Source organism: Euwallacea similis, chromosome 34 (genome assembly GCF_039881205.1).
Source record: "Euwallacea similis isolate ESF13 chromosome 34, ESF131.1, whole genome shotgun sequence".
Lineage (NCBI taxonomy): Eukaryota > Metazoa > Arthropoda > Insecta > Coleoptera > Curculionidae > Euwallacea > Euwallacea similis.
This window is the reverse complement of record NC_089642.1, coordinates 630771-644327: the sequence shown is the minus strand read 5'-3', so window position 1 is coordinate 644327 and position 13557 is coordinate 630771. Positions and strand designations below refer to the sequence as shown.

The 13557-nt window shown below is 33.5% G+C and overlaps 1 protein-coding gene and 1 long non-coding RNA gene across 2 annotated transcripts; both read right to left on the bottom strand.

Moving 5' to 3' along the window:
* Nucleotides 1-500: 500 nt before the first annotated feature.
* Nucleotides 501-7953, bottom strand: prd1 (pruning defect 1). Its single transcript, XM_066404328.1, has 14 exons — nucleotides 7804-7953; nucleotides 6428-6631; nucleotides 5546-6377; nucleotides 5106-5485; nucleotides 4846-4988; nucleotides 4555-4790; nucleotides 4209-4500; nucleotides 3806-4153; nucleotides 3377-3754; nucleotides 2476-2630; nucleotides 2151-2370; nucleotides 1867-2091; nucleotides 1612-1734; nucleotides 501-1546 (listed from the first exon to the last, which is right to left on the bottom strand). Exons 2-14 carry the CDS (start codon nucleotides 6609-6611, stop codon nucleotides 1424-1426), a joined length of 3639 nt encoding a protein of 1212 aa, XP_066260425.1. The 5' UTR covers nucleotides 6612-6631; nucleotides 7804-7953; the 3' UTR covers nucleotides 501-1423.
* Nucleotides 7954-8478: 525 nt separating this feature from the next.
* Nucleotides 8479-12082, bottom strand: LOC136418374 (uncharacterized). Its single transcript, XR_010752908.1, has 5 exons — nucleotides 11696-12082; nucleotides 11271-11460; nucleotides 10488-11122; nucleotides 9898-10086; nucleotides 8479-9613 (listed from the first exon to the last, which is right to left on the bottom strand). It is a non-coding gene; the product is annotated as an uncharacterized lncRNA (long non-coding RNA).
* Between the last annotated feature and the right edge of the window lie 1475 nt (nucleotides 12083-13557).

Genomic DNA, 13557 nt, shown 5'->3' with positions numbered 1-13557 from the left:
TAAAGTTACCGCAGCAGCTTGAACGTCCTGAAATTCGTTGTTACCACAATCATTCACATGCCAAAGCTACGTCATACACTCCAAAGAGGTCCTGGATTGTGCATAAGTATATCTTGGATACACTTTGCAAGAAAAGCAACAAAATTCGTCCCCTCTAAGTTCTGGGACACCTGGGGGTTCCTGATGACGAGGTGGCGTTTAAGCAAATTGACTCTAGAAGTGTCCTATGGACCTGAACCGGTCGTAAGCATCTCCAAAAGAGTGGAACTCCTAACAATATCTACGGTATGCGGCAGGGTAAGGCAAACATATTGGGAGTAAATGCGCGTGCGGATGAGACTTCTCCTTCAACTCGACAGAAAAAACATGAAAATTGTGGCCAGTCTTCCGAATGTGGGAGACGCCTGGACGAGACATCTGAACTAATGTTAATAATAATTACTTTCAGTGAACGGAGACTTCTATAGTTCACTAATGAAAGTTGTTGTTTTAATCAAACGTTTTTCCAATATATTGTCTTTATTTATTCGAATAGAACTACAACTTTTTGAGAGTATTTTGGAGGTTATCATTGATTACACTATATTGTTATATAAAACATCTTATTTGCAGATGCAACGACTATGTCTAAAAGACTAAGTTTACTGAGCTGCGATTTTAAAACTGGAAAATTCTGTTGAACAGAAGAAATTCGAAATCTTCGAGTTAATATTGTATTACTATGGGTGTATTAATTGATACCCTAATACAAAGTTCAATTCTCTAATATCTGAACTAGAGTACCAACGTTTTATATTATTAATTTAAAGCTTTGTCAACCATTGAATTTTACTGCTACATGCATAGTTTACAATCTGATAACATTTAAGCTAACTAATATGTAGTAACAGCAATAAGCATATGTGCTAAACAATTTGTCGTTAATTTTAGTCTGTGAGCCTTCAGTCTTCACACTTACTTATAGTTGCTAATTTCTCTTCTTTTTTTTAAATTTAACGACAGAGAGTGATGAAACACATAACTAAGAATTGTTTTGAGATAATGTATACCATTTAGCTGAAGCCTGTTAATATTTTGATTATAGTAAGTATAGCTGTGCATTGTTTACAAGTGCAAAGCGGGTTATATTACGTATATTAATACCACTAAATTATTGCCATAATCTTCCCTTGATTACGGCCCAAATAAATAAAAAGATCCCTATTCGATGACTATCACAATGTCGATATCGATTATAAAATATTTCAATTGAAATGACTAGAATTGTAAAATAAAAACTTAATAAATAATTAAAGTACCTAATTATTCGATTAAATAATTATTAATATCAATAACAGTAACACTGGTAAAATACTTTCAAAAACAATACAAAAAAGTCACTAAGTTAACTAAATAAAAAACATATTAAAAAAAACGCGACCACTTACAGAAATTGTAAATGGACAGTATTCGGGGGCCAAGATTCGATTAAGGACTTGTAAGTGTCTACACATTTTCTACTTAACGGATCCGTCTCAGGAATGGTGCTAAGAGGAAAACTGTCACCCTGAAAATTCGATAAATACGATAATAACAATAAAATGTGGCCAAAAACGGATTATAAAGACTTACTTTTTCATTGCAGTAATGCCATAACATTTCTAACGTTGAAATAAAATGTTCCAACTCTGCATTCGTAGAAAAATAGATGATCCAGTCGCCGCTGAACTCGTGTACCTCTCTGCATGAAAATTCCTACAACATAACACTTGATTTGCCTTGGTCGTATTAACTGTTAAAAACAGTATTGACAAACTATGGTAAAAATCAGGCATTTCTTTCACTTAACAACGAAAATTAAAATTTTAAGATTATGAATCAACTTACCAGAACGCACCAACTTTGCTCAGCAGAGGGCAACCGAAAGGCCACTAAATCTGTGATGGCTGCACAGGAGAGCGCCTGAGGCCCTTTAATCGGTTCGTGGTTCATTTTCGGGAAAAAAAGTGTGCTGATTGAGCAGGGAAATGCTTCCCTTACTGTAAGAATATGATCGCTGGTCATGAGCAGCGAACAGGAGAGCGTTGCGTTCTTTTCCGTGTGGCTGTAAAGCTGCCAAAAAATGAAAGGTGAAGGATTAATGCTACACAAGCAATCACAAAAGCATTTACACCGCTTGCTGCATGAATCAACTCTTGCAGCCATTCGCTGGCCACGTATTCGTCGGGAGCTGCCAGCAATAAAGTGCTTCCATCCACGATTAGTTGAAAAGTATGAGGTCTGTGGCTGTTAAAAATTCGACGAGCGCCTTGACACGCCCCGTTAATGAGTGGAAATACTCGCATGGGCACTCTCTGAGAGGGGGAGGAGAGCATGTATAAAACTCCCGCTCTAAGTAAAAAAGGAAACTGAAAGTTAATCTATGAAATTAATATTTGTTCCCAAAATAAATAACTTTGCTCTTGAGCGATTTCTTAATATATCTTCCTATCTTACTTTAAAATGAAATACGCAGTTTCCCATCGGCCTGACTCGCAATTACTCGTTTTGAACATCAAAGGTCCTTCTTTACTAGGTCCTAGAGCAGCTGGAATTTCATCATTTTCAAAATCCTGAATGTTTACTATACTGTAATAGTAGTAGTCTTCATCCTAAAAGGAAATTGACAATGTTTTTTAAAATTTCCGGAAACACAAAGATTAAAAAGGGTGTTTCATAATTGCACGGTACTATTTGAGGTATGTATTCTCCGGTACAATAAAGAAAAAAGTTCATATAAGTAAGTGTCAGATCTCGATCGGTAGAGGAGTTACAGGGTGTTAAAAGTCAAGAAAAAATTGGGTTTTTATTTTATTGTGCTTGAGTTACTGCAGATAGAGATTTCTAATATTATATATGTGTACTAGGTAATAGATGCTGCTTAATACGAGAGTAGATTGCCTTCTACTAATATACAGGTTAATGTATTTTGGAAGGTCTCGTTTCATGAAATCATTTACAAAAATTTGTTTGCACGCCATTGGTGAATTTTAACATTTTTCTTAAGTTCTTCAAACTATTACCTAATTTTTTATTCTATTAATATTTGGCCGAATTCTGTTCAGTTTCCTCATAAATTAATTATCATGTATATATTTATAAATTCAATTAAATCTACGAACCTCAGGGTTATCGGATTTTTTTTAGGAATCTCGAAATTTAATGATTCTTTTATTCTTTTTAAACAATTTTTTTAACTGAAGGAATTGACTTGATCTTTGATGTTAGATAAATTTCACAGTATTCGATCTTACGAATGTATAAAAGATAATGTGTTCAGTTAAAAAAAAAAAGAATTGCAGCGTCGAGGCGTAAATTTTCAAATTTCTTATATGGAAAAAAGAACCTTTTGACGAACCTTATGAACAGCAGTCTGCTTACAAATAGCTCTCCTCAAATTCGTCATATCTCTCATATTCAAATGCTTAACTGCCGGCAACCTGGGCTTATTTAAATCCTTCCGAATGGCGTATTCCAAACGGCTAATCACGTCGTTGGTTATTTTAGAGCAGCCTGTGCTGATAATGCACTGCATATCTAGGTCGTGATTGGAGAAATGTATGGTCTGCGAACTGGGGCCAATCAAAATGGCATTTAAGTCGGTGTAGGCCAACAGAAAATGGGCGTTTAATGAGTTTTGTTTAGTGCCAACGATGTACAAGGCTTTATTTGAGAGTACCAGTAAAAGAGGTTTGCTGTCGCCGTTAGTTGTGTAAGCGCTTCGCACTGGAAATACCTAGAAAAAAACAATTATTTCGTTCATCTGGCACATTTACTATAAATTTACCCTCAAAAGTTGTTCCAATTTATCCCGGAATATTTGCCTGCTTAAATTAGTTTGAGTAACTTTGTCAGCAGGTTCTTTCGGCTTTGATTTTCCCAAACTGACTTCTTCTTCAATAGCTATATCTATTTCTTTATTGTTCAGCAATTGTCCCTTTTCAGCTTTGGGGCACAACCTCATATAGCTTCTAGTGCGTTTTAAGTTCATTTGAGACTTTGAGTCCATCATCTTTTTCAATGTGACATTCTTTAAGAATCGGTTAATTAAGGACGTCTTCGAAGACGTCGGCCGCAAACTGGGGAACGATTTTGTCGAATCTAATACGTTATCTGTGTGTTCTGATAAGGGGACCTAGAGTTAAAACAAAAATAGAGAAACTTCAACAACCCCCATAACAAATAGTTGCCTTAAATGAAGACTGAATACTGTAGTGATTATTTCGCCGGACTTTTCTTTTAGGGGAATCGAGGTGGCGAGAATTTCTGCTTTCGGAAAGGTCTGAGACAGTCTCATTGTCTGACCAATCGAGTTTGGATGACGATGCGTATCTGTTGAAACCAGATTTCGGAGTACTGGTCACATGTTGGATTTCTGTAGCCTCAACCTCAAGCACTTCTTCCACTTTAGTTTCTGGTATTGTGGGGCTGCATAAATCGTTGATAATCTCAAAGTCTTCTTCAGGATCCTCTTTGGCTTTTCTATGGTTTTTAATTGATCACATTTAAGCAAGACAAAAACGTATAATCCAGTACCTTCGAAAGAAGTTAAATTCGCTTAGTATCTTCTGATACATGATGGAACTTTTAGGCTTGTTATGCTTCTCGAATGTTTTCTGAAAGTTGTCATATTCATAGGAATAACTAATGCCTTTGTGCTCGTAAACGTTGCTGTCGCATAAAATAATATTCGCCGGAACTTCCTGATTTGGATAATTTGGGTAAAATCCCTCACTTCTGGTAAGTTTTAAGTTTGTTTTTGCTAGATGCACCTGAAAAGGATGAGAACAATTTAAATGGTAAATCGAGGGCAAATTGAACACTAACCTTGCTGGCAGGTTCTGGTTTAACCTCTTCTACTTCAACTACGTCAGCGTTTGGAATTGAGAAATTGCCGAAGGATTTGCGTCTGCTTGAAACGTCATGAGAAGATGAATAAATAGTTACATCTTCTTGACCTTCTGGTACGCCTAAAGCCACATTATAATATAGAAAAGCACTTAATTAGGATAGGTTATTTAATGCATAACTCAACAGTGTGACACCTATTTGATTCCTACTATTGCAATATCCATATACTCCCTCACCTCTTTCGGCTAATGGAACTGACGTCGAAAAATTCAACATATTCTTCAAACTCCCAAATATAGTTAACTCCAATAAATTACTTTCAGATTTCTTCTTTTTAAGATTCATCTCTTCTTGCACAATATTCGTATCAATGTACTTCTTGTGCTTGGATTTCTTCAGGCAACTTGACCTTGGCTGCTTCAAAGTCGGTTCTTTTTTCGGCACATTTTCATCTGACCCACTGTCCTCCTCATCAATTGAACTTGAAGCGCTCCCTGTTGAGCTAGAGGAACTTGAACAGTTCCTTGGATTATGCATGTAAATGTCCGACTTTATTTCGCGGTTTGTGCCCGGTTTCTCGTAGTATGGGGAATCGCCTTCTGCAGCCCAACTATACCTGGAAATTTAAAAATACAAATAAATAACTATGAGCACATACCTTCATACAAAAACTTACCTTCCTTTTACTACATCTGGTTTACTGACGAAACCGCGTTGAAAAAAGCTAAAGGAGACATCAGACTCATGAGTAATGAAACCCAAATTAATGTGAATATCGTCTATTTTTGTGCTATTCAAAATGTCCTCGTGGAACGAAACTCGTTTCTTCGGAGTATCCGACTTGGACTTTTTCTTCCTTTGTCTGCGAAAAACAATTTGTTCTTCTGCAGGTTTGACCTCAGGATTTTCAATAACAGAGATATCTTCAATAATGGAAGCTGGAGCTTCTTTCCCATCTAAAATAACTCTCAAATTTTCATTGACTTCCTCTGACATGCTAATATGCATATCAACAGCTTCAGCCTCAACAGTTGGCTTCAAATCTGTGTTTTGAATGGTGTAATCTAAAAGCTCATAGCTGTTCAAAGACAAGTTCATAACATCTATCTCGGTATTGGATTTGATAGGATGCTCCATTTCAAAAACGTCATCAGAGAAGCTCTTTGAGGATTCAAGATGATTAGCTGAATTTGAAAACTTATCAAAGTAGTTTGGAACTGAACGAGACAGCATTTGCTCATTGATAATATTTTTATTTACAAAATCACTCTCTGTGTATTCTAGAAAGGCATATTGTCTGTCTTCAACTGAATCTTTTGACTTATCTTTCTCAATCTGTAATATGCCATCTACATGAGAATGTGTTTCAGAAAAGAAATCATTAATAGTTTCAAGATTTGGAGCAGAAGTTGATTCAGAAGTATTATGTTTTTCTGGCTCATAAGGTATTTCCATCAGGTTTTGTGGTTTTTGAATATCAGTATTGGCAGCAGAATCAGTGTCACATCCTAAAGAAAATGCTACTAATTCAATGGAATGCTAAAGCAAAATTACTTACCAGATGCATTTGACATTCCAGATGTAAGTTCACATTCACTATCTAATTGCACTCCTGAATCTACAGGAGAGGGTAGACTTGAAATAGTAGATATTGTGCTTGAAGTCATTTGAGCATCCAAATTTTTTCTAGGAGCATCATCCTTTTCTACATACAACTCCATATTCTTCATGGATAAATCCATGATTATACAGGAATGGTTACCTTAAAAACAGGTCTCTTACCATAGTGAACATGTTTATTAATATTTAAATTCAGTGATTCATTGTATTTGTGTGCAGTTATGAATGAGCTACTTCGACAAAATATTTTATTTGCTAAGAATTGATATATAAGTTTGTTCTAATTTGAAACATTTAATAAATCCTGAAAATATTATATTAAGCCCAGATACTGTGACTACTAAAAATGTGTTATACAGGGTATTCTAGTCTTTATAATCAAGATTTGAAGAGTGGTAAGAAAAGAATGTTTTATGGTGAGTTGCTTTTATAAGCCTAGGTACTATTTCTTTTTATTTTTAAGTTATCTGCTTTTAATTCCTAAAATTTCAAAGAATTTCACATCAAATTTTAATATCTACAATCTATTTGATACTTCCATGCTTGATATTCACAGCCCAAATGCAACTGGTTTAAGGGTACTACATTATAAGGATCAAATTTATGGCAAATCAGTCACAGTTACAAAAAAATATTAAAGAATGGGGTTTTTGGCCTATAATTGAATGTGAATTTGTTTTTAGTACTTAGTACCCCTATCTCTACCACTGGTCAACTTGGCGACTCAATATTTTTATTCTTGTAACATTTTATGACAGTATGATACGTATGTATCAAATTAGTGCCGGATTCTTTTGGGCTATCCAATCATGAGTTGCTGTTGGGTGTGTGCTTACCAGGATTGAGTGTAAATGCCAGGCTAAGGAAAACTGGATATTAATGTATCAAAAGAAATTATTTTTGATTTCCCACTTGATGCACTTTGGATACTGTTTGGCATGCTTAAAGAGTTGAACTTGAAATTCAATGAAGATGAAGTGGCTTTGGGAACATTTTGTAACTTTTAAGAACAAAATTTGTTTTTTTTTAGAGAGGGATAAGGTGATTCTACTTAATATATATGTTTTTGAAAGGGTCTGATGGTTGATAACTTTTAGCTCATGGTCCACATTTATGTTTTTAAATAACTGTTAATAGTTGAATAGCGATTATTGCCAGTTTATAGGATCTATTACTATGTTCCAGTAGAACAAAGGTTTTTAAATGTTAAAGAAAAATATGAAGAAAAGCCAAAATCTCCCACCTATAGGTAGTTTTTCAATAATTGATTTTCGCTCAGTCTGATTACAACTAATACAATTGCATGTAACTTACTAATGAACCTTATTGTTTAACGCATTTATTCACATTTTTACTTCTTATTTAAGTATTCATATTTGTTATTATCTACATACATTTTGGAAAAGACACAAAACTAAAAATACATTTTTGGGTATTATTGACATTGTTCAATACAAACAGCGCATGGCCAAAACGCTAAAGGTACAGAAATAACGGATGAACAGCTGATTTTGACGCATGTTGACATATATATGTTCGTTGTCCGCTTGCCTTAGATTATACATGAAGAGGAAGGAATGTGGGAAATAACGTTTGACCACAATGGAGATTGCATATGGCGGATAGGATGTTTCCGGTGAACAGTGGCGTAGGTTCAAATCTTTAAGTTTTTTAATATTTTATTTTTTAACGAAATAATAATTTAACAATTATACAATTTGAAAAATATAACAATATAAAATTAGAGCAAAATACCTGCTTTTACGTTGAGCAAACTGGAATTTAGAAATACTTCAAGAATGAAAAAAATGCTTGTAATATATAAAAATAATTTTGTATTTTTTCTTAAATAAAATTAATTCAGTATACAAATTTTCCATTTTATCGTCACGTGTGGTATTTTTGCAAATAAAATTTATTCAAGTTGCAAGATATGAATTACAAATCAACAATAAAAGTTTGTAATTCTTAAACAGACAACTATCGGGTAACATATTTTAAAATAAATTTTCATTTAGAAAATATCTAAGTATTTTAATAAATATAAATTCCTTATTAATTTTTTGTCCAATATTATATTGTAGCTTAAGAAACTTTTTTAACTGAACGAAAATTAATATCACATCATCGCTTGAGTAACTTAAACCACTTTTTGATTTATGGCAAATACATTAATTCTATTATTTTATTCCATATCTACACTCATTTGCAAAAGCCTTGGTTCAGTACATTTCTTCATTAAAAGGTGTAAGAATTTTCTCCATATGAATTTAAAACTTAATTTTATTTAAATAGATGTATCATATTATCTATATCTGTATAAGTAATAATAATAAAATCCGGCAAAAATACGAAATTATTCAGAAAAACAAATAAATTTCATTTTCAGATAATAAATTGATGGATGAAAAGTCTTGATACACCAACCAAATTGCCATTATATACAGTCAGCCACAAAAGTACAAATACACCATTTAAATTTTTTACAATTAATAAACTACTAACTTCATTTATAAATTTTATTATAGGTTGAATGGCATTCTGATAGTAATATATAAAGCTCACAAAAAATAAGAAATCCGGATATAAATTCACAATATAACCAATTAAAAATCTATGAAAAATGGTCATAAATATCTAATAATCTAACAGGAAAATTGGTTCAATCAATGTCGAATCATTTATTAAAAATTCTTAAACAAAAAAAGTATCCCATGTGATATTAATTTTCTTTATATTTTCAATTAATAGCGGCTATGTTACCTTTTGCAGATGAGTGTATATCCAAACGATTAGGAATTGTTTCTTTTATCATTTGTTTTAGAGGTTTAGTTTTTGAATGAACATTTAAACTATTAATCTCCTACAGGAGAATACAATTTCCAGTTTCCCCTTCTCTTATTTTTGCACGAATTAGGTTTTTTATGGGCAACAGTAAATTGCTTATAGGTTGAATTATGGTAACGCCCTTGTGGTCTAATCGCAGCAAAGGACAGTTCTATGTGGTCCTTAGTTTATAAGTGAAAATAAACTGTGAAATTCTTTTTGACATATTCTTCGTACATGCCTAATAAAGCTTTTATACTCATTATAAGTCCAATAAAATCATTCTTTCTGTTCGAACCTAAAATATTAACCACATCAATACAGGTTAAATTCCTAATGTAAATAAAAAACGTTTCATAAAATAATTTAATATCAAATGTTAATATTATTTTTGCACGCAGTTTGCTTAAATCCAAAATCAGTTGTTTCATGAAAACTTAAAATGTCAGAAGTATCATTCATGAAAATTATAAAATGGACAGTCAGTTCACACAATTTAAATTCCCATAAATTTAATTGATCTTTACAGAGCACTACGACATCACCTACAAATCTACTTAATAACTGTGTGGTTAATTTTACCTTCATTTTTTATTTGAAAAAATGTATGTTGTTTTCTTAGCTTGTTCCGAAGATACAAATCCTAATTTTCTTGTAAAATATTTAGTTTTTCCATAAATTGGAAATTGATAGTATTTTCATTTAAATCTATATAAATCCCTTTTTTTTTTCTGAAACAATTTCCACTTAACTTTATCATGTAGGATGAATCTGGAAATAAAAAATATGTATTATTATGAAGCTGAAAATTCACTTTAACATTGTTTGAAAAACAATGGTAGTTTAATAAATTGCACAAGCTAAAGTTAGTACCACAACCATTAAATGTTACTTTTCCAACACTTACATATACATATCTGTTAATAACATTAGTGCATTTTTCATTAGAGAAGCTTGTTGCTCACTGTTTATATAAGTAATAAAAAAGTACCCTATAGGTATTTTCCATTATTCATTAATACACACAAGGATAAAAACTAAAGCTTCTGTGGCCAAGTCAATGCTATCACTCTTTAATGAATTCTCCCAATCTACATATCCAAAATACTTTTTAATAGATATTTGATCAAAAACTAATGAACATACTGGATTCTTTTCCCTAAATGACTTACTTTACATGTTTAAAATGATAGGGCTTCAGATGTAAATCCAGGTTTGGCATTCACTGATGAATACCACTTGCTAAAAGTTGTGAGATATGGTAAACAGTTTTGGAATTTTTGTCATATAAAGTTGTAAGCTTTAGGTGAAAAGAAATAAAGGATAGTACTTTTATCACCTACTTTGAAGGGTAGCTTTTATCAAAAGCTAAAAACTTTCCTTACTTCTTTGTTTTGTGTTTTTTGCAAAAGCCTTTTAGTAATGTCTTTCTTTGTTCCAAAATGTTCAACAAGATTACTTCTTGTCCTTCCAGCATAAAATTTTTGTTTTTTAGTTCCCTTAACATGGATTTCAAAGAACTAATTTGTTTTTTTGGACGCCATGCAAGTTATTGCAACTTTCTTATCTACCAACTCTTTAAAATATCTCTTCTTTGAAGTTTGGTAATTTCTTTTTTCAACACATTTTTATAAGATGTATTTTCTAGTGACTTATCAAGATGAGGTTTGGAAGTTCTTGGAGAAATAGACAATGAAGAGGAGCATCCTGGACCATACGAGAGCTCTGCTCTTCAGAAACAAATGTTACTTTTGAAAAATTCCTTTTCTACATGGAATTATTTATGTATTGCATTAAACGACTTTACCTAAAACAATTATATGAATAAATCGCAGTCAACAATGTATTTTGTTAGATTTTACTGCCTTTTTTTTCTTTTCACTGTTATGGAAAAGTTCATAAAACAACCTTAATTTGCTTCCAAATCGCAATATAGAAAAAAAGTAGTTACTCACATATTTTAATTGATCAATTTCTATTGTTGGTAAGGCTATTGGGCGTAATCTGACTTTTACTTTAGATGTTCTATCAAAACATTCTTCCCCAAAATTGTGTGAATATAGAACACTACTGATGTTAGGAACCCAGTCAGGCTTTTTTACAAATCTAATCCAAAATTCCCTTCTATTTGCACCCTTGGGGAACCTAAAAATATTTTTCTAGTATAATTAACTATATACATAGATATGGCTACATATGAAGTTGAAAATGAAATTGAAAATAGTTCTTCATTACCTACTTATGAATTAATATTATTTATGTAATTTTACGAGTGCCGCCTATGGCTTAATTGGATGACGAATCCTAACCTTACTTATTTATTGTAAACAAACATTTTATCATTTACAGCTGGTTTAATCAAATATCACTATAACTTTACCTAGGAAATGTTACTTCCATCGTTTTATTTCTTGGCGATGAAGAACGACCACAGGCTGCACTGCTCACCATTATTCAACGTAACATTAACTTAGTAAATAAGGTTAATAATTCACAACTCCATCTCAATCACTTTTAAAGTTTAAATAATCTCACATTAATTATAATATTTAAACAAACTCAACTAAATAGTAAAATATTAAGAAATACAAGTCAAATATCAACACAAATTCGTTAGCAATGATAACATGTAGAGGATCAAATGGCTGACTTCCGTCGCACTTCTTATGAGCATAAAATACCACATATTCCCTGTTCTGATGTTTTATATTCTAAGCCGCTCGCAGAAGACACAATCACACTTCTTTTTTTTGTTCACTTGTTAGAACTAATCTCCACAGGTAGGAGAAAGAAAAACAGAGGTACCGAGAGAACAAGCGTAGCATAGCGTGCAGATGACAAGTAATAATGATTCTGTGGAGCACCACTCGAGAGATCATCCACTTCAATAACCTACACTGGCAAGTGATACTGTGAGAAAAGTCTCACTTGACGGGTGACAGCGAAGGACGAACTAAAAGGGTTGTTAGCTTTTAAAAGGAAAAAACAACCCTGAAAACTCTCTTTTTCAACTTGACTGTGCAACCCTGAACTCTTTCGAAGTAAAGTACCACAACATCACCCTTAGTATTAGTGATACCAAGCTGTGATAGTTAGTGCCAATCTTAACCCTGTATAAAATAAAGTGGTTTAGTAGGAAAAGCGTTCATTTAAGCCACTGGATCAGTTTCTCTGTCGGGCTGAACACTGATCCTCCCTGTGCGTACACCGGGGACTATAACGTAGTCGAACCCGTTCATTCCAGGTGTACGCCGCACTATTACCGACATCTCATCAGTAAACACACGCACACATAACCCCGACAAATCATTCATATGTCATTAGTGACAGATTCACTAATGTGGTTTTATGTTATTGTTCATAACGCTAAAAATAATTAGTTAAAAATTTACGTTGTGGTATAAATGGGTTTTAAATTATAGGAATTTATAACAATCAAAGGTTTGGTGCCCATATTCCTCTATAATAACCCTATATCGCCCTACTGTAAACAGTAATCTGTAGTAAAAAAAGCCATAGGCAAAATTAGGGAAAAGCCTCGATTCTTTACGTATTGAAAGGGAGATATTCTGTGGCGGAGACAGCAGCACTGTAATGGATTACTTACTGTACAGCTATGGATTCCGGGAACATGCACCGACGAGTGACACTGGATAGGTGACAGTACCCGGAAGTGTAGAAAGGGTTGGTTGCCTTTAAAAGGAGCAACAGCCCTGTGGAAGCTCTCTTCTTCCTCAGACTCTTGACCCGACCTTCGTGCTATACACGTCGCTGCTGAACGCTTACTATTCTGATTGATTTAGTCAGTTATCTTTATTATTTCAATATATTTATTTTCGTTATAAAATAAGTGAACGATCCTGTGTCGTGTGTTTTGATCGCCCTAGCCACTCCTAGACAGCCGATCTGAAAACCCCACGTAGACAACCAGGACAATTACTTACTCTACAGCTATGGATTCCGGGAACATGCACCGACGAGTGACACTCACTCGAGCGACACTGGATAGGTGACAGTACTCGGAAGTGTAGAAAGGGTAGGTTGCCTTTAAAAGGAGCAACAGCCCTGTGGAAGCTCTCTTCTTCCTCAGACTCTTGACCCGATCTTCGTGCTATACACGTCGCTGCTGAACGCTTACTATTCTGATTGATTTAGTCAGTTATCTTTATTATTTCAATATATTTATTTTCGTTATAAAATAAGTGAACGATCCTGTGTCGTGTGTTTTGATCGCCCTAGCCA